General features: G+C 43.2%; 1 protein-coding gene across 1 annotated transcript in view; it reads right to left on the minus strand.

The window, feature by feature from the left end:
* The window catches only part of LOC126455743 (Down syndrome cell adhesion molecule-like protein Dscam2), a 408,979-nt gene that overhangs the window by 112,333 nt on the left and 273,931 nt on the right, over nt 1-22,715 (minus strand). Inside the window, exon 13 of the mRNA XM_050091511.1 lies at nt 1,213-1,398. Coding sequence (XP_049947468.1) covers nt 1,213-1,398 — 186 coding nt within the window. The remainder of the gene's footprint in view (nt 1-1,212; nt 1,399-22,715) is intronic.

Here is a 22,715-nt window from a genome sequence, read left to right on the forward strand (position 1 = left end):
TCAAGGATTGTATGCTATGAGCCCCTCTTGGGGTGTCTTTCACATCACTGTCCAATCCACCACTGACACTTCATCTCAATAAATGACAACAGGGGCACGCAAATTTCTGGGGTCAAGCCTAAGCACAGCTTCATGCGGTGAGAATGCTGTGGCTCTGACACGAGTCCACAGCCATGCCAAGCTGTAGCGACATGCTGGCCAATGTACCCTCCTGCAACAGGGGAACTGCCCGCAGGTGGTGCCAGTGCCTGCACAGGCAGATTCCTCACTGAGCACTGTCATGCTACCCTGCACTTTCATGCAATATGGGCTCAACACAGCACTGGGAAGAAGACAAAGTGATTGTAAAACTTTGAAAATAAATGTCTGCTAATTGAATGCTGTTTCATTAGTGCACCAACACAGCACTTGGAATCCCCCCCCTCCTGTACAACCGCTCAACTTCGACTATCCTACACTCACATAGGAGGCCACATCTGGCGGGCTCCTGCACAACCGTGCAGTTGTTGCTGGTGAGAATCCAGACGACACGGGCTCCAAAGCAATCACTGAAGTCAAGCACTGCACTGTATGCTGAGCAGTTGGGTAACCCAGTTACGCATCAAGTGCAACTAAGCTGTGTTTGACTTCAATGACCGCTTTACAGCCTGGGCCATCTATATTCTTCCTAGTAACACTAGGTTTTCAGAACTGCATGGGTGTTGAACTCTCCCTGAAATCTGCAGCACATCATCACGTCACTGGCACATTCTCGCACAACCTCACAGACAAGACTCCAGCGTCTCCTCACAATCTTAGCCTGTTACCCATCTCCCTTTCAGCCCCATACCCCTTCTGCATCTCCATCAATCATCCCAGCCAAGATCGCTTCTCACTTCAGTCAGGCCTCAGCACCCAGATATATTGTGGTCACAGCTGTGTGTGTGTATGTGTGTGTGTGTGTGTGTGTGTGAGAGAGAGAGGGAGAGAGAGAGAGAGAGAGGTAGATAGAGAGAGAGAGAGGTGTGTGGGCGTATGGCTGTTTATGTGTTTCTGTATCTGATGGAGGACACTGTCCAACACTTTATCCAGCAGTCTACATTAAATGTGCCAGTCCTCTGCTCAGTGTTTCCACTACATGGTGAGCAGCATTTTACCCTAATTCATATTTCTTTTGATTCACTATTTTCAAACTTATAGAATTTTAATAATAATTTCCTGGTGGATTCTCACCTGAGCCTTGTGTGCGAGTTGTGACTGTTAATGTAGGTGTGCTCTGACCCAATTGATTGAAGGCCTGCATGTAAAAGTGGTACTTGGTGCCACACTGCAGATTGTTAAGAGTGTAACTTGAGCAGTTAGACAGAATCCTCACTTTCTCCCATTCACCGAATTCTCGCTTGAAATACAAGTAATAACCTGAAACAACAAAATTGTTTAGTTAAAATGATCTGCATTACACTCTTCAAGGTGAGTAGTTAACAATTTTATTTCAGAATTACTTCTGATTGTGGAATATTAAACTGTAATAATTTACTGGCTTTTAGACAGAAAGAAATCTATTTTTGTTAATCATGTGACTCTTTGAGACACGGTCTTTCATATGTTGCTCCATGTTGCATCAAGCAGAGTCATATTAGTTCAATAAGTTAAATTAACAGCAAACCATGACACCATTAAACACAAGAAATGGAAAGGAAAGAGGTAGAAGACACAAACAGAAAATATATAAAGTCTTTTTTTCAGACGCTTGTGGAGCAAAATAAAATTTTATGGTACTACGAGTTTATCTGGTAACTAGTTTTAGTGTTTTCTATTTGAAAGACTAAGTATACAAAGTGAAAGAATTCAGTGATCTTGAAAGCAAAATAACAAGTGACAGATGAAGCAAGGAGGACATAAGAAGCAGACTATCACAGGCAAAGATGGGATTTCTGACGGAATCTGTGTAATCAAAAGTCAGTTTTAGTTTAATTTTGTGTTATGCACTTTAAAAACTGGGTCTTACTGTGATTTAGCATCAATTTATTGACTACAAGTCATGACCTTATGCCCTGAATTCCATTATTTTATACGATTCCAATGTTACACTTACCATCCTTCACTCTCAAGCTAGTGTCACAAGCAAACAGAAATTTTCTAGAATCATATTAGAAGGCATATTCATTGTAAAACTATAAATGTGAAAGTAACTCTCTCTCTTATGCGTTCATGACTGACTGCTGAACCAGTTTTCATGAAATTTTTCATGCTGAAGATGGTTACTTTAGAAAGTGTGTCATATAACACAATTATTGATTTGAAGAATATAACACAAAATATGGAACAATAATTACCCTTTGAAAAAGCTATTTACTCTTTGACGTTGATACATTCTACATAATAGTATTCGACATGCTGAATACAAAGCTTGTACAATCCGCTATATGTTTAATCCATACTAATATCAGTAACAACGCTGTTGATTATAGCTGCTGAACGTCACACAACTCTTATAGCTTCTGAGATGCATACGATTCATGTTAACAGCTCACAGTCATGTGGTTAGCACTGCAACTCTGGATTACGGGATCTCGGGTTTGATTCCCAATGGGATCAGATTTTATTCCAGTTGTCACTGTGTGTGTGTGTGTGTGTGTGTGTGTGTGTGTTTGTGTTGCCCTCATCATCATTTTATCATTATCAACACACAAGTCAGCACTGTTCTGTCAAGTAAAAAGAACTTGTATCAAGTGGCCGAACATCCTGACTGGGGTCTCCTGACCAATAAAGCCATACCCGTGTTTCATTTAATTTTAGTGATATACAAGTGCTGCCTTGGATAACAGCTAAAATACAATGCTTACACAATTCTCAATGTGTTTAATTCATACTCTGATACTAATACCAATATTATCAAATGTGAATGTAACTGTTATGTTTTCATGTCTCTACCACTGAACTGATTCCTATAACATTTGCTATGGAAATAGCTTCAGCCCCAAGGAAGATCATAGGCTACTTTAGAAAGTTGTGTTATGTTTTTGAATGTTACTGACATTTTTAAATATGGTGTACATTAGTGGGAAGCAGACAATCTTGCTCGATTGTTGGCGAACTATGATGTTAACACACACAAATTCAGAAAAAACAGAGTACCTTGAACAACTAGAGATAGGGCTTTCATATCCACAGAACATGGACCTCAGTATGTTCAGCTGAAATAATTAGCATTTGAAACACATTGGCCTGCAGTTCAAGGTCAATATTGATATTGGGGGGAGCAACACCACCTACCAGAAAAGTGAGCCTGGGGCTTTAGTTTGCACTATAAACAGAAAGTGAGTGTGATTTGAGCAGACACTTAGGATGCCTTGCCAGCTTGAAAGAGGAAGCATTAATGGCGAATGGAGAATGTGATGAATCCATCTGAGAAATTGCTGCTCGTGTGGGACGTTTCAGCAGTGCAACAGGTGTGTACAGAATGGTTTATCGAAGTCCACGGAACATGACAGAATGGGTCAAGTTGCAGCACCCAGACAACCCCACAAGAAGATCAACACCTCCTACAAATGGGATTGGGGACAGACCCATGTGCTCCTCAGCTCAGGCACAATGTAACACATCATACACTATCAGTAGTGACAGTAGGACGTTGTTTATTACAGCGTGAGTTACGTATGCGTTGTCCACTTCTCTGTCTGCCTTTGACAAATGTGCAGAAACATGCTAGATGGCAATGGTGTATGGAACAACATCACTGGGGACAGGAATGGCATCAGATAGTGTTGTTGGATGAATACAGGTTCTGTTAGTTTGAAAATGATGGCTGTATTTTTGTTCACCACAAATAGGGGGAATGGCATCACAGTACATGGACTTTTATGCATATCATATGAGAAAATGATTTTAATATGATATCAACATCCAAACAATGGGCTAATCATTTTAATATTGATATATATATTAAGGTGTACAATGAACGTCTGCAATTTCATATAGTTAAATCGAGCTAAGTTGAGAGTAGAGAAATATATTCATCTTAAAGGTACTTTTGAAGGTGATGCAAATGTAAATCCTATTAATATGGCAAGATGGCAACTCTACGCTCTTCATTTGTGAACAGTCCATGACACATGCAAGATTATACTCAAGATGCATTCACCTACATGCACATGTATGGTTGTCCCAATTTATTCATAACCTTTACATGTAACCCGGTCTGACAGGAAGTAGTCAATGAACTCTTACCAGAAGACACTGCTTTTGATAGACATGATATGATTGTAAGAGTTTTTAGGTTGAAAGTAAAGATGCTAATGTCATTTATAGCTAAGGGAAAAAGATATAGAGGAATGTTATATTTTATGTATTCCACTGGATGGCAAAAGTGCATGTTTTACTATGGTTACAAGACCAATTGAGACCCAATCAAACTGATAATATCATCAGTGCATAAATGCTTGGTTTAGCCACTGATAAGACAAAATAATTCAGAGTGTGTTATAAAACATATTTGTAAATACATTAACAAAGACAGTGGTCAAGATATTTTCAACTTCAGAAACAAAGATCTCACAAGTCGCATAAGTGAAGTACACGTATACCAGTCTGACCGTTACGTCAACAGGAACAAAGCTGTGTGGCTGCTTTTAGGCTTTCCATTGCACAGAAAGACAGTCCACCATAACACACTTGTGTGTTTACATAGGAAAGGGAAAAAGGGTGTATTTTAATCAAAATAATTTTTATGGTCGCCTATCAAGCATTTCGAAAACAGCACTGACTGAATTTTTTTTTTCTTTTTGTGCAAGAAATGATTTCACAATAACTCCTCTATACATTGGTAAAACAAGATATTATACCCAGATTAAATCAAGAGAAGAATGGAAACTTTGAGTTGAAGGAATCCCTGTTCACAACTGTCAGGGTATCAAACCTGGAGATGCTTTAGGTAAAGTCAGGAAAGTGCATGCAAGCAACATGGAATGGTTTTGCTTGAGAATAATGCTACACCATGTACGAGGGTAACATTTTTCAAAGACCTTAAAAAACACAATGGTCAGGAATTATTAACATTCACACAGGTGTGTGAGACAAAAAGGTCACTAGAAAATGAATATATTGGGATCTACCCTTAGAGGAGGCTGTACATGCAGATGAACAGGCAAAGTGACACAGCTTTTGTAATATTAATAGGAACCTATGGGCTTCCAAAACCACAACAAAATGGGGGAAAAGAAAGAAAAGAAAGAAAAAAAGAAAGAGGAAAAGGCACAACAGAAGATTTAGTGCAGACACTTAAATCCTTACAATGATTTTATCTACAATTAAGCTCACATGAAGGTGGAAGACCACAAATAATGATAACTGGAAAAGATTTACCTGACTTTGGATCAGGTAGACCAACTACAACTGAGGAAGTTAGTTGTAATTTATTACGACAAATGATATATGACACTATTTCACTGTAAAAGTGGCTCAGCAAATATGTTTCCACAACTGAGACCAGAACAGACATTAGTTTTCAACAACATTATGCAACAAACTGAGTGATGAAGCACATTCATTCGTTTTAGATGCTCTGGAAGCAACTGGTAAGACTTTTCTTTCAAATTTGCTCTTAGTCCAAATCTTGAATAGCTGCTGAGCTACTCAGTAATGGCTGAGTGGTGCATTCAGTACTTATGCTGCTGCTGAAATTAGCTCATAAAGAAACAACTACTTGTAACACCAATAAAAATAGTTAATATGGACAGATGTTGCAGCAGCTTATGCTGTTGGTCTGGGAAGAACGTACAATGTCCCACAAAAAAACCACTGAAACACTAAATCATACCATGCAAGATATTAGAAGCAACCAACCTATCTTAGGAGGGGTGGTCAATTTATTGGCTGGTGGCTTTAGACAGAGTCTACCTGTAATAACTGAAGGCACACTAGCAGATGAAGTAAATCCATGTTTAAAGGCATCAACCTTATGTCAGCACATTACAAAATTTAGTTTAACACCAAAAATGCATGTACAACTGTACAATGACACAGACAATATGTGGATGCTCTTTCGAAAATTTGTGAAGATGGTATTGTTGCAAATATCAATGGCATGATTACATTAAATCATGACTTCTGTAACTCTGTTCACAGTACAGAACAGTTGGTGAACGAAGTTTATCCTGAACTCCAAGCAAATGATGTGTTGTGACTTGCCGATTTTTCAAAGTGCCGACGCGCAGTTACGCACGTCCTCTACATGCGGTGCTGTCTGCCAGCCATGCAGCAGCAACGCCACCTAAACGGCCAGCCGGCGAGTGGCCACTAGACTCGGACTCAGTTATGATTCGACTGTTAAAGTGACACACGTCTCACTCTGTTTACTTGATCTGTGACTTTCATGTATTCTGTCGTCGTTGAAATATATTTGAACAACTTGAAGTTATAAAAATTGGTGACGAGGTAGTGAATTTTTCTTTTTCATCATTGTCCCACGCGTTTCCAAGGCTACTTCACAGCAACTATTGCAAGGTCTCATAGAACAGCAAACACTTCTCACAAATGCGATTCGTGATTTCGTCACGGCATCAAATGTGGGGCATCTCTCGTTGTCGTCTCTACTCCCTTTTCCTCCTTACGACGAGACGGCGGAAGACTGGTCTGATTACGAAAAACGTCTTCGACAGCACTTCTTGGCATTTCATGTCATGGACGACCAAACAAGTAAATCTCTGTTCCTTTTACGGATTTCACTTCAAATGTAATGGTTGTTGTCGCAATTGGCTCCTTTGAAAGATCCTGCATCTTTGTCCTTTGCTGATATGTGCTCACTTCTGTCTGTTTATTTTCAAAAGCATACGCATGTGGAAGCCTCTCGTGTTGCCTTTTATCGTTGTCAAAAACAACAGAATCAATCCTATCGCGCTTGGGCTGCTGAATTTCACAGCCTCAGTAGAAAGTGTCAATTTGTTACTGAAGTTCACAAAGAATCCTACGCTGATTTCATGGTGTGGTATGCTATTATCCGGTCGGTGCCTGACAAAGAAGTTAGGCAACGTGACCTCCAGTTGGCAAATCCTACTCTAGATGAAGTCCTATCCATCGTTTAGTCTTTTGAAATTTCTCGCACTGCTGGAGCACAAATAGAGGCATGGGGTGACGTTGGGGAAATACAACATCTGTGCGATGTTGACGAAGCGTGTGGCATGTCCCCGCTGTCCGACGTGCCCGCAGTACACTCCCAAGTGCAGCCTCGGCCTAACCGTAAACAAACCTCTAAGAAACTGCAGCAAAACATACAGCAATTTCATTCATGTCTGTGGTGTTTTACAAAACATTCACAGAGAGGATTGTCCACAACGTTGGGCCGTGTGTCACAAATGCAAAAAAAGGGGTCATGTGTCATCTGTTTGCAAATCCGGCCGCATACATGATGTTCATGAACATGGGGCTGATTCTGATTCTGTGTTGTCTGTCAATTGTACTTCTTCCCTTTCAGGGAAGTTATTCCCCACTGTCCAAATACTTGGTTGAGATGTACGCATGCAGGTGGATACTGGGTCTGTTGCCACTATCATCAGTTCTCAGACATATCTTCAGTTGGGTTCTCCAATCCTGTCACCTGTCACTAGGCAATTACGGACTTACAATAAACAGAAGATTTCTCCCTTGGGACAATTCGATGCTGAGGTATCTTGCAAATCTGTCGTTCACACTGTTCACATACTTGTGGTCGACCATAGTAACGCGGACAATCTTTTTGGTTTCGATGCCTTCTACGTTTTTGGGTTCTCCATAGACGACACTGTCAATATCATCTCTGATGCTATTCCTTCTGCTCAATTGGATTCCTTCTCGATGACATTTTCGTCCCTTTTTTCTCATGGTTAGGCCATGGAAACGACTTTGAAGGTCATATCTTGCTCAAACCCACTGCTCGGCCTAAGTTTTTTCGGGCTCAGCCCATTCCTATGGCCCAGCATGATCAGGTCAAAAAGGGGCTGGATCATCTCATTGCTTCAGAGGTCTCGCTTCCTGTCACTTCCAGTGCGTGGTCCTCTCCTGTCATTGTCGTTGCTAAGCCAAATGGTGCTATTCGTCTCTGTGACAATTTCAAGTCCACTGTAAATGCTCAATGCCTTATCGACACTTACCCTATGACTCGACCTGAAGAATTGTTCACTAAACTTGCTGGAGGCCAGTATTTTTCTAAACTTGATCTGTCAGAAGCTTATCATCAACTTCCTCTTGATGCTGCTTCCCGGCAGTTTCTGGTCCTTAAAAAGCCTTTCGGCCTCTATCAATACCAACGATTGCCATTCAGGGTTGCCAGTGCCCCTGCTCTCTTTCAGCAAATTCTTGGAACAATTATTGCTCACTGTCCCTGGGTGTATACATTACACGGACGACATTGTTGTCACTGACTCCACCACTGACGAACATCTTCAGAATCCCCGCACGCTTTTTCATGTCTTACAGACTGCCGGTCTTAAGTGTAATCTTCAGAAATCAAAATTTTTTCAGGCTGCTATCACTTACTTGGGGTTTCAACTCTCTCGGGATGGTATTCGTCCGCATCAGCAAACTGTTGCTGCGATTGATGCCCTTCCTTGCCCTACATCTGTTAAGGAACTGCAGGGCTACTTGGGGAAAATAGCATACTAAAACAAGTAAGCAAGGGCGAGCAAAATGGAACAGTTGAAAAGAATGGCGGAAATAAACACAGTAAAATAAGAATGGGTAGCTTTGAGGGATGAAGTAGTGAAGGCAGCAGAGAATCAAACAGGTAAAAAGACGAGGGCTAGTAGAAACCCTAGGGTAACAGAAGAAATATTGAATTTAATTGATGAAAGGAGAAAATATAAAAATGCAGTAAATAAAACAGGCAAAAAGGAATACAAACGTCTCAAAAATGATATCGACAGGAAGTGCAAAATGGCTAAGCAGGGGTGGCTAGAGGACAAATGTAAGGATGTAGAGGCTTATCTCACTAGCGGTAAGATAGATACTGCCTACAGGAAAATTAAAGAAACCTTTGGAGAAAGGAGAACCACTTGCATGAATATCAAGAGCTTTGATGGAAACCCAGTTCTAAGCAAATAAGGGAAAGCAGATAGGTGGAAGGAGTATATAGAGGGTCTATACAAGGGCGATGTACTTGAGGACAATATTATGGAAATAGAAGAGGATGTAGATGAAGATGAAATGGGAGATATGATACTGCGTGAAGAGTTTGACAGAGCACTGAAAGACCTGAGTCGAAACAAGGCCCCCGGAGTAGACAACATTCCATTGGAACTACTGACGGCCTTGGGAGAGCCAGTCCTGACAAAACTCTACCATCTGGTGAGCAACATATATGAGACAGGCAAAATTCCGTCAGACTTCACGAAGAATATAGTAATTCCAATCCCAAAGAAAGCGGATGTTGACAGATGTGAAAATTACCAAACTATCAGTTTAATAAGTCACAGCTGCAAAATATTAATGCGAATTCTTTACAGACGAATGGAAAAACTGGTAGAAGCTGACCTCGGGGATGATCAGTTTGGATTTCGTAGAAAAGTTGGAATACGTGAGTCAATACTGACACTACAACTTATCTTAGAAGAAAGATTAAAGAAAGGCCAACCTACTTTTCTAGCACTTGTAGACTTAGAGAAAGCTTTTGACAATGTTGATTGGAATATTCTCTTTCAAATTCTGAAGGTGGCAGGGGGAAAATACAGAGAGCAAAAGGTTATTTACAATTTGTACAGAAAACAGATGGCAGTTATAAGAGTCGAGGGGTATGAAATGGATGCAGTGGTTGGGAAGGGAGTGAGCTCGGGTTGTAGCCTATCCCTGATGTTATTCAATCTGTATATTGAGCAAGCAATAAAGGAAACAAAAGAAAAATTTGGAGCAGGTATTAAAATCCATGGAGAAGAAATAAAAACTTTGAGGTTCACCGATGACATTGTAATTCTGTCAGAGACAGTAAAGGACTTGGAAGAGCAGTTGAATGGAATGGACAGTGTCTTGAAAGGAGGGTATAAGATGAACATCAACAAAAGCAAAACAAGGATAATGGAATGTAGTCAAATTAAGTCGGGTGATGCTGAGGGAATTAGATTAGGAAATGAGACTCTTAAAGTGGTAAAGGAATTTTTGCTATTTGGGAAGCAAAATAACTGATGATGGTCGAAGTAGAGAGGATATAAAATGTAGACTGGCAATGGCAAGGAAAGCGTTTCTCTAGAACAGGAATTTGTTAACATCAAGTATAGATTTAAATGTTAGGAAGTTGTTTCTGAAAGTATTTGTATGGAGTGTAGCCATGTATGGATGTGAAACGTGGATGATAAATAGCTTAGACAAGAAGAGAATAGAAGCTTTCGAAATGTGGTGCTACAGAAGAATGCTGAAGATTAGATGGGTAGATCACATAACTAATGAGGAGGTATTGAATAGAATTGGGGAGAAAAGGAGCTTGTGGCACAACTTGACTAGAAGAAGGGATTGGTTGGTAGGACATGTTCTGAGACATCAAGGGATCACCAATTTAGTATTGGAGGGCAGTGTGGAGGGTAAAAACCATAGAGGGAGACCAAGAGACGAATACACTAAGCAGATTCAGAAGGATGTAGGCTGCAGTAGGTACTGGGAAATGATGACGCTTGCACAGGATAGAGTAGCATGGAGAGTTGCATTAAACCAGTCTCAGGATTGAAGACCACAACAACAACAACATCACAGGTTTTTACCATCTGCTACATCTGTGACTCAGCCGTTGTATCGCCTGTTGCATAAAAATGTGCCTTTTCACTGGACCGCGTCATGCGATGTGGCTTTCCAAAAATTGGAGACTATGCTGAAACAGGCTGCTTGCTTGGCTACTTATCGACCTGGCCAACATCTTTTCCTTGCCACGGACGCCTCTCAACATGGGGTTGGTGCAGTCCTTGTGCACTGTTCTCACGGATGCCCAACAAAAGTATTCTCAAATTGAAAAAGAAGCTTTGGCCATTATCTATGCTCATCATAATTTTGGTGTTTTCCTCTATGGATCCAAATTTCATCTTGTTACAGATCACAGACCACTTGTGTCCTTGTTTTATCCATCAATGTCACTTCCCGACAAGGCTGCACACCGCCTCCAGCGTTGGGCTCTTTACTTGTCTCGATCCAATTATGAGATTCATTTCTGGCTGACAGCTCAACATGTGAATGCTGATGCACTGTCTCACCTTCCCATGGTTCCTCATCTGGCATTCGACAGGGACAAACTCTTGTGTTTCCAGCTGGATGTTGTCAAGCAGCGTGTTGTCGACGGGTTCCCCATCACCAGGGACCGGCTGGCGGCTGCTATGGGTTCTGATCTTACCCTCTCCCGGATTTTACGCTGTATTCAGAAGGGTTGGTCAGATTGTCAGTTCGCTAAGACTTCTGATCCGTTGCGGACCTATTACGCTTTGCATTACCGCCTCATGGCTAGGGATGGTGTTATCCTCCTTTCCACCGAAAATGCTTCACCACGTGTTGTGGTACCTGCATCTTTGCGTGCTTCGGTCTTGCGCCTCCTTCACCAAGGGCACTGGGCTATCTCTCGCACAAAATCTCTGGTGCGCCGTCATGTACTGGCCCGGCATCGACTCTGAAATCACACACATGGTCCCTGCCTGCGGCCCTTGTGCATCACAGGCCGCCGCCCTGAAGTCATCTTTGTCACCGTGGCCTTCGCCTGAGAATCACTGGGAGTTAATTCATGCTGACTACGCGGAATCTTTTTTAGGTACTTATTGGGTTCTCATTATTGACACCTACTCTAACTTTCCTTTCATTGTCCGTTGCACATCACCTACCACCGCAGCAACCACCAATGCTCTAGCTCGCATTTTCTCTTTGGAAGGCCTTCCCTCTACTCTTGTTACTGATAATGGTTCACAATTTGTCTCTTCCGATTTCGTGGATTTTTGTGCCTGTCACGGCGTCATGCATGTCATGGCCCCTCCGTTCCATCCACAGTCAAACGGTGAGGCTGAATGACTGGTCCGCACATTTAAGGCTCAGATGAGGAAACTCCTGACTTCTTCTGCGGCTGATGATGCGCTTCTCCAATTTCTGGCTTCTTACTGTTTCACCCCCATGGGCGACCACAGCCTGGCTGAGCTCTTGCATGGCCGACAGCCCTGCACGCTACTTCATCTTCTGCGGCCTTCCACCTCACGGCCGCAGGTGTCTTCGCTTGGCCGGTTCACCGCCAGCGACCTTGTATGGGTACAGGGATATGGCAGGCGGCCCAAATGGAGCCCTGGCCGCACCTTACGGCAACGTGGCTGGCACCTGTATGAAATCCAGATGGACATGGGTGTTGTAGTGTGGCATTCGGACCAGCTTCGGCCTCGTGTGCCGGCAACGGCTGTTCCGGATGCTGCTACACCACCTTCCGCTCTACCTGACGCTCGGGATCCTGGAATCTCTCATTACTCACAATGCAGTCCTCTCACCATCATATCGGTGCCAGCACAAGAACTGACGCCACCAGGAGACATGCCCATGCAGGAACCAGATGGCCATCATCTGTTGGAGCAACTCTACTAGTCTCCTTCTCCTATGGACGCGGACACATCGCCCATTTCTCCTGTTATAACAACCATACTTGCTGAAATGGGCAGATTGGTGCACAGGGCTCCAGCAGATTGGACTCTCACGTCTCCTGTCATCTTGACCCGTTATCATCAGGGACACTTCCGTCCATACGGAAAGCCTCCTCCTCAAGACTTTACGGCCAGTCAAACAACACCTATGGACGTTAGCAATCTACAGGCCACCTTCATCAAGACCTGTGCAAAAACTTCAAAAGGAGAAAAGTGTTATGACTCATCGATCTTTCAATGTGCTGCCGCACAGTTACGAGCGTTCTCTACATGTGGCGCTGTCTGCCAGCCATGCAGTAGCAGCGCCACCTAAGTGGCCAGCCAGCGAGCGCCCGCTAGACTCGGACTCAGCTATGATTTGACTGTTAAAGTGAAACATGTCTTACTCCGTTTACTTGCTCTGTGACTTTCATGTACTGTTTCGTCCTTGAAATATATTTGAACAACTTGAAGTTATAACATGGGGGAAATAAAAAATGGTTGTGTGTAAGGACAATTTTGGTGCCAGATAATGACTTTTTAGGGCAGGTAAATTAAATAATTATGTCGCAAATGGATGGAGATATTGGAGTAGCTCCTGTTAGTAACATTGTAAACACTGAACAAGTCATTTCTTATAGTGTTTCTTATCTCTTTGGAATTGTTAGGAATGTCTTCTTATAAACTGAGGTTAAGAGTTGGTGTTCCACACCTCTTAATAAGAAACATTGGTGCAACTAGATTGTGTAATAGTATGTGCTTCCAAATTACACATTTGGGCCAAAATAATGTTAGTATTACTATAGTTATTCAGCTAAAGGAGAAAGTGTTCCGATTCCATGAAATCCAATTATATCAACAGATTTGCCTTTTCAATTTAAGACATTGAATCCGCCCAAAACTTGTTTTTGGAATGAACATAAAGTTCACGCGCAAACATTCAAAGCTGCTGGTATGCACTTAGAAAAAATGTGTTTTTCCCACAGACAACTCTGTGTGGTGCGCTCACATGCATCAAACCCATAAAATCTGTTTATGTCCTTCCAAAAGAAAGCAAGGGCAAAAACATAGTTTATACAATTGTGTTAAGATCTTACGGCATATAACTGATCAGAAAGAAAAAGAATATTAGTTTTTATTTTTAAATTAAGATTTGACATACAACAAAAAATAAATAAATAAAAACACATTTATTATGCACTTATGTATGAGTCATTCTAATTACTGTGGAGAATGACCTTCTGCTGTCTGTCAAAGTATGAAAGGAACCAATCGTAACCTACTCCTTTTATTCCATAACCGTCCAACTTCTGCAGTAATAATTTACAAACACATGCTTTAGTTAAATCAAAGAAGAATCCTTGTGTTCACATCTTTTTGTTCAATCTGTCCAGTGCCTCACAGAGAAATGACAATATTGCATTTTCAGTTGTTAAGCCACATCTAAAATCAAACTTTACATTTGAAGCAAATTATATGAACTAAACAATCAATTACCTTTAGTCTTTTCAGTAACTTCAGGAACTACTGATTGCACAGAAATACTTCTAAATTGTCTACATGATCCCTCTCTCCTTTACTATAAAGTGGTTTTGCTACTAAGTATTTTAATTGTTCAGGAAACACACCCCTCCTAACTGAAAACAAAAAATTTGGCTAATTACTGGGAAAACATATGCAGCACATTGCATTAGTATTCTACACTGAAATTCATACTCTGGAAGCCACTATATGATGTATGGCAGAGGGAACCTTGTACCACTACTAGTCAGTCACCTTGTACCCTCCTACAGTCACTCAGTGATGACACCTTCCTGTACACCACAGTGTCATCAGCAACAGCTGCAGATTGCCACTCACCCTGTGCATCAGATCATTCATGTGTATACAGAATAAGAGTGGTTCTATCACACTTCGCTGAGGTACTCCTGATGATAACCTTGTCTCCGGCAGACATTTGCCAGTGAGAACTGCGTATGTCTTCCAGCATCTCAGATATCTGGGAACCTATTTCATATGCTCATACATTTGTTAACAGTCTGTAATGGGGCAGTGTGTCACAGAAATTTAGTAATATGGACTCTGTCCATTCTCTTCGTCCATAGCTTGCAGGATATCATGTGAGAAAAGAGAAAACTGAGTTTCTTTCTAAACCTGTGCTGGGTTGTGAAAAGAAGCTGTTTCCCGTCTCAAGGAAATTTATTAAATTTGAATGGAGTATATGTTCAAGAAATATGTAGCAAACCAATGTTAAGTACATTGGTCTGTAATATTGTGGTTCAGTTTGTTAACACTTCTTATATAAAGGTGTCACTTGTCTTTTTTCCAGTTGCTTGGGACTTTCCATTGGGTGGGATATTCACAATAAATGCAAACTATGTAAGACACCATTGCTGCACAGTACTCTTTGTGAAACCAAACTGGGATTCCATCCAGATCTGGTGACTTCTTTCAGGGTGTATACGTGGACAAGGAAAAAAAATTCCCGAATTTTTCCCAGATTTCCCAGTTAAAAATACATTTTCTCCCAGGTGAAACTACACTTTTTCCATGTTAAGTGTCAGTATACTCTTCTTCGGCACTAAAAAACTCATCAAGCCTTTGAATGTTTATGCTTTTATACACCAACGTAGAATTTCCCAGTACTTCAGAAAATGAAACTCAGGGGGTAAAAACACGTTTTGAAAGACCTTTGATGTGCAGCAACATGTACGCTGCACATTTTCGTATTAAGAAGGTATAAATTTGAGTTCCACCAAACACCGCATCTCACTTTCAGAAGCATTGAAATCATGATTGCGATGCTCTTTTGTAAGCCAGTCATAGCTCATGTCATGTGATCTCGCCAGGTGATGACAGCATAAGATCATTCTTAAGTAGCGTGAACACACAAATAAGGAAATTTAATGGTTTGAATTAATAGACGTAGCATTCACATATAATATTGGTCTCGAAGATTAATAAGCTGGAAGAGAAGTTAAGCTTCCACATATAATGTTAATCTTTTTTGCGTGTGCTACACTTTAAGATACATCAAACAAATGTGCCAGTAAAATTTTTAATAATGACGTAAATGTCTGATCTTCTGTGCTCGAAATTCTTCTAAATGGTCATCTTCAAAGAGTTGATTTTTAAATGAGAGTCAAACGCTTTGTGATTTAAGAAATTTATCGTTCCATTCTTGCACATAGTTCATCTTGTGTAAAAGGAAATCTGCTTTGAATGTAACGCTTTTCAAACCGCCATTCACAATTGTTATATCCTAGCCAGTAATGCCACCCGAGCCCGCTGCCAAAAGGTTGGCAGCATCAAAGTCCGGACACCGTCCGCATAAGCAGCGCCAGCGATACAGGAAATCGCCACAAGTCTGCGCGCGCCACCACTGGCTTCTGGCTTCTTAAGCGCTGGAGTCGCGAGCGCTAGGACAGTTCTGGATTCGCCGCTCAGTTGTATACTCGCCACCGAATTGTGTACTTGCTAGTCAGTTGTGTGTTCATCGCAGCAGAGTTGTTGTTTGTCGTCAGCCGACGCTGACCTAGCCGCTCCGACTCGAACTAGACAGATTTCCGTAGACACGGAGTTCACGACCTTGCTTCTGTATCTTCGTTAATAAAGATAAGTACCGACTTTTATTTAATCTAAGTGTTTGGGCTTTCATCTTTCTGTTCACTGTTCCAGCGGACCAGTCGGCCCGCTATTAAAAGTGTGGCGGTGACTTCGTAAGCCGTTTCTACGGCGAATTGCTTGTCGCTACGAACACCGCCACAAAAATGGCGACGAGGACTTCCGAACTCGTGTGCAGGGCTGGTTCAACTTGTTTCTTGTTATACTAGTTATAGAGATAAAATTTTGGGGGCTGGTTTACTTTGTGTTCACTATGTCTGCCGAATTACAACAGTTGATCTTGTTACAGAGTCAGCAAATACAAAGTCTGGTGGAAGCAATCGCCAAACAAGCGGCTAATCCACCAACACAAAAGGAACAAGCACAGGCAGCGCCACCTTTCCGTGCTTTTGATGCATCACGAGAAGAATGGCGAGAATATTTCGCGCAGTTGCAGGCGCACATGACAGACTACAAAATCACAGGTACTGAGCGGCAGCTTTATTTAATTTCCATTGCAGGCGTGGAAGTCTATCGACTACTTTGTAAGTTGTTCCCGGAATCCCAGCCAGAAGCTTTAGACTATGACGTTGTTGTTAACAAGCTTGCTGAGTATTTCGAGTCGCGAGTTCATGTAGCAGCAGCCAGATTCAAGTTCTTCAGATTGAAGAAACTGCCACATCAATCTAATAAGCAGTGGTTAACAGATTTACGGGGCCTCACCCGTCAGTGCCGATTTAATTGTGTGTGTGGAGCTTCCTACAGTAATGTCATGTTACGAGACGCTATTACTCAAAACATTACAGATTCTCGTATTCGTGCTGCTATCTTAAAGTTGCCTGACCCGTCATTAGAGACTGTGATGAACATCATTGAAGCCCAAGATACTTTTGACTATGATGAGTGTGAGTTAGATCAGCCATGTATTTCTCAAATTGCCTGTGCTAAGCAAGTTATGTCACGCCCGCGGCCCCACCGGCAGCGTCAGACTGTAAACACTAGCCGGCCACGTCATGTTAAACACATTCGTCAGCCGCGTGTGCAAAATGATAGAGTTAAGTCTTGCCCTAAGTGTGTTCTTGCTCATCCTCGTGAACGTTGCCCGTTAAGAAACGCGGTTTGTCACTTTTGTCAAAGGAAAGGACACATCCAGACTGTTTGTTTGCGTAAACGCAAGAACAATTCTAGTGCTGCCCAGGGCATGGATATTCATGTTCTTCAAAGCCAGCCCGCCCAGAAGGTCACGTTTAAAGACTCTTCCACGGTTCGTGAGGGTAATAAACTTGTTCGCAATAAGCCACCCACCCAGCCCTCTGCTATGCGACCCAAGCGTAATTCTAAGTAATGTTAAGACTGCAAGTGAAGCGGAAGTTATTGTTCCACCCGCCCAACCCACGAGTTGTCGTAAGCAGCGAACACGCGCTAAACGCGCTGATTTTGTGTCTTCCGCCTCCACTGCACCGATCCAGAGACAGTGTAATAAACTATTTGTGAAGCTACGCATCCAGGATAAGACCTTCAATTTTCAATTAGACACTGGTGCGTCTGTGACTCTCATAGATAGTGCTACGTATGCGGCTATCGGCCGCCCTAAACTTTCAGCGGTAAAACATTCTTTGGCTACTTATAGTGGAGAACAAATTCCTGTGTTAGGTGTATGTAGCGTGCCAGCCACATTCCGTGGCAATACAAAAACAGTTTCATTCACAGTGCTCCGCGCTACAGACAGTGTAAACATTTTCGGATTAGACTGTTTTGACTTGTTTGGCCTGTCCATCCAAGACAATGTGTTGCAAATTAATTCTGTTGTTGTTCCTCAAGACAGCATAACCGATTTGTGTAAACGATACAGTGACATATTTAAAGATGAACTAGGTTGTGCTGCGAACTTTGCCGCTCATATTACGTTAAAAGATAATGCTCAGCCTCGATTTTGTCGTGCTCGGCCAGTGCCTCACGCCCTCCGGGCACCTGTAGAAGATGAACTTCGTCGTTGGCAAAACAACGGTGTTATTCAACCCGTTTCAGCGAGCCAGTGGGCTTCTCCCTTAGTTATTATAAAGAAACCGTCTGGCAAGTTACGTTTGTGTGCTGATTTTAAGTTGACAGTTAATCCTCAGACTGTCATTGATTCTTTTCCTTTGCCTAGACCGGACGAGCTGATGACTAAGTTAGGGGAAGCTCGTTTCTTTTCCAAAATTGATCTCCGTGAAGCATATTTGCAATTGCCCCTCGACGAGCAATCACAACAGTATTTTGTCATAAACACGTCGTTGGCGTTCTCTGGTCCATTACGACCCTAACAAGCCTCTGGTGTTAGCTTGTGATGCCTCTTCTTTCGGCCTCGGTGCTGTGTTGTCTCACCGAGTCGGTAACACCGAACGTCCTATTGCGTTCGCATCTAAATTGCTAAACAAAGCTCAGTGAAATTATAGCCAATTGGACAAGGAAGCGTTGGCTATTGTGTTCAGTGTCACAAAATTCCATCACTACCTCTATGGTAGACCATTCTATTTAGTAACAGATCACAAGCCCCTGACGTCACTGTTTCATCTGTCTAAACCAGTTCCTCAGCGGACAGCTCAGAGACTACAACGTTGGGCTCTTTTGTTATCACAATACCAGTATGAGATACTGTATCGCCCTACAGCTCAGCATGCAAACGCTGACGCGCTTTCTAGATTGCTGATTGCTGCGGATGATGTCTTCGATTCCTCTGATGACTCTTGCCATCAGATTGACGCCAATGAGCATCAATCCCTCCGGGATTTTCCGATTGATTATCGTCAGGTGGCACGTGAGACAGCTACGGATCCTCATCTGAGTTTACTATTACGTTTTGTTCAACGTGGTTGACCGTCCAAGGCAAAGGACATATCGGATCCTGTGGTTCGTCGCTATTATCCGCAACATCATCTGTTGTCTGTTTCGCACGGAGTTTTGCTGTTACGCACCGAGAATGACCAGCTTTGTGTAGTGGTTCCCCAAGTGCTCCAATCCAAGGTCCTCGACTTGTTGCATCAAGGTCATTGGGGAGTGGTCCGCACCAAGCAGCTTGCCCGCCGTCATTGTACATGGATCGGCATTGATAAGCAGATTACGCAGCTGTCTACAGATTGTTCGACGTGTGCCAAACACCAAGCTGCTCCGCCTCAACGCTATTTTGAGTGGGCACGCCCTGCCGGTCCCTGGCAGCGAGTGCATATTGATTTCGCTGGTCCATATTGGAATTCTCGTTGGCTCATCGTGATAGATGCATTTAGTAATTTTCCGTTTGTTGTGCCCATGCAGTCTACAACGGCTGCACAAACTATACAGGCGTTGACTTCAATTTTTTGTATTGAGGGTCTTCCAGAAGTTTTAGTGTCTGACAATGGTCCACAATTTACCTCTGCTGAATTTGAAAGTTTTTGTTCTGCCAATGGCATTCGCCATGTTCTTACTCCGCCGTTCCACCCTCAATCGAATGGTGCAGCGGAACGTTTTGTACGCACATTCAAGGATCATATGGACCGCCTTCGTGCTAGGCACTCTCGTCAGCAGGCCCTCATCATGTTCCTGTCGTCGTACCGGACCACGCCACGCGACGGCCCTTCGCCTGCGGAGCTTGTCCACGGCCGTCGTCATCGCACCCTACTACGGTTGTTACACCCCCCGGATCGACCCGCCGCTTCTGAGCATCGCACACGTTTTCAGCGCAACGACGCCGTTTTTTTCAGAGTTTATCACGGTCGCCGTCCTTGGGAACGTGGTACCGTGATAAGTGTCCAGGGTCGCGGTTTTTATACTGTTCAAGGTGCTACTGGGGTGCACAGGAGGCATCAGAACTAGTTGCGCCGCGCTGGCCGCTCGGATTCTGCCGCTCGTTCTTTGTCCACAGATTTGGTCCGCGGCGGGTTCCAGCCGCGCTTTCCGACTTCACTGCCGCCCCCAGGGCAGCAGCAGCAGCCGTCGCCGCTACCACGCCGACAGCCCATCCCGTTGATGCCTCCCGCGCAGCTTCATTCGGGAGCGCCCCAGGTGGTCGCTCCGGCGCCTGCGGTCCCTCTTCAGTCGCCACCGCCTTCGGAGCTGATGGATGTCGACCCCTCAGCCGGACCGCCTTCCCAAGCGGTGGCTGTGCAGCCTGTCCTGCAGCCACTTTCCTTGGGTACCCCCAGGGAGTATGACACCGCAGCGCCTTGTCCGGCGCCCACTCAGCAGCCGTCGACGCAGCGTCCGGAGACGCTGCCTCTCTTCGTGGGTCCCGACGCCCCGTCGCGTCCAGTACCAGAAGCTGCGCCCGTGGTCACAGGCGTGCACCCTGACCTCGGTTTTCAGTCGGTGTTTCCCGAGGCACCACGCAGCCAATGCTGGGGTGCGGACCGGGGACTGCCACCGACAACAGTCTCCGCCCCGGTCTCTTCTGCTACGCCTGCGGCCAGACCCCTCCCCCGCCGTCGACGCTCGCCACGTCATTATTTAACAACGGTGCGGCGATTTGGGGGGGAGGAGTGTTATATCCTAGCCAGTAATGCCACCCGAGCCCGCTGCCAAAAGGTTGGCAGCATCAAAGTCCGGACGCCGTCCGCATAAGCAGCGCCAGCGATACAGGAAATCGCCGCTAGTCTGCGCGCGCCACCGCTGGCTTCTGGCTTCTTAAGCACTGGAGTCGCGAGCACTAGGACAGTTCTGGATTCGCCGCTCAGTTGTATACTCACCACCGAATTGTGTACTTGCTAGTCAGTTGTGTGTTCATCGCAGCAGAGTTGTTGTTTGTCGTCAGCCGACGCTGACCTAGCCGCTCCGACTCGAGCTAGACAGATTTCCGTAGACACAGAGTTCACGACCTTGCTTCTGTATCTTCGTTAATAAAGATAAGTACCGACTTTTATTTAATCTGAGTGTTTGGGCTTTCATCTTTCTGTTCACTGTTCCAGCGGACCGGTCGGCCCGCTATTAAAAGTGTGGCGGTGACTTCGTAAGCCGTTTCTACGGCGAATTGCTTGTCGCTACGAACACCGCCACAAAAACAATAATTTCCTGCTACCTGTCAGAAATAGGTTTGTTTCAGCAGTTGCAAGAGAGCGCCAGATAACAGGTGTCACCGCACTTGCGCAGCTATGATTCGCACGTGTAAAACATTAAAAGATCTTACATTATGTCATAAAAGAAACACGACAAAAGAGAATACTTCAAGAGCGTCAGAATTTAATGAACCATACTAAAATGCATAATTCGGCTTAAAATGCACATTCGTACATAAATTTTCTTGGAGTACCAGTAGGGTATTATATCATATTTGGTTCCTTATTATGGCATAATGCCATAACACACACTTGAAATGCAACGAACTGTTGAAACTAGCCAATAGTGCGAAATTAAACACTTCGTTTCAATTAAATTGAGTGCCTCAGCAGAAAAGATTAATAAAAGCCTAATCTCTTTAGCAAACCAGTAAAAATAACTTCATACTTCTGTAAGGTGATTAATACTTGACTGTCAGAAAGGTGGAAATAAAATCTCAAACTAATAACATATTTTAGCCCTCCGTAATTATGCGAATGTATTTTAATTCATTTGATAGCTACCAGCCACAATAATCCATTTTGTTATCATTTAACGTGAGAGCAATAAACAAAGAGGAAACAACAAAATCACAGAACGTAAACAGAGGTCACGTGGAGACAAACAACCTCCCCACCACAACTCTGACTGCTCTGTGCATCAGCCCCAGATTTACTATATTTCTGAACTGGGGCAATATTACGTAGTGGTGCCCAGCCACACTTCTGCAACCAGAAGCGGGAAAAGGTGCTACCCATACGCGACTCAACTACGCATGTGCAAGAGGATCCCCCCCCCCCCCCCCAAACTGCTCAAACGAATCTAATTTAAACAGTTGTCACGTCACACTTATCGGAGGCAATGCATAGTCTTCCTAAAGCCTTTGGCACTTTGCTGTTGGCAGATGCTTGCATGAGCACTGTTTTGTTGTTGTATAAGGCACATTTCCTTATGCTCCTCCCGTGTGAACGATTTCTTAAATACGAACTTCAAAGTTTGAGCTTTCCTTTCACTGCCTTCCATATCACATGAGACTGATCAATAAGTGACTGAACAGAAGCCCTCTGCCCACTTATTAATGTGACATAGTAGCTGAGTTGTTTTTGGTTTTCTGCAATACCTTTTGTTACAGTAACGATGGAGCTTATTGTATGTTACACACATTGACATTTTTACAGACACATGAATTTCTATGCATTTTTGCCTCTTACTATTTGCACATTCTTTTTTTAACTCTGCTTCTTCAGCATTTTCCATATTTAGTTATTAAACCATTGTGGGTCTTTTCTGGCCTTAATCCAATTACTTGGCGCATACTTCTCCAGAGTCCATTAGGCAGTCCATTTAAACTTTGGCGATAGTTCTTCTTTGTTCATAATACTGGAACAAAATGATGATTATCCATTGTCTAAGTGGGATGCTAACAGCTGCTTATTTATTCTTTCTAGCAAAAATACTCTTCTAACCTTCTTGGTGGATTTATTAACTTTAGTAACC

The sequence above is a fragment of the Schistocerca serialis genome, chromosome 2, assembly GCF_023864345.2.
Source record: "Schistocerca serialis cubense isolate TAMUIC-IGC-003099 chromosome 2, iqSchSeri2.2, whole genome shotgun sequence".
NCBI lineage: Eukaryota > Metazoa > Arthropoda > Insecta > Orthoptera > Acrididae > Schistocerca > Schistocerca serialis.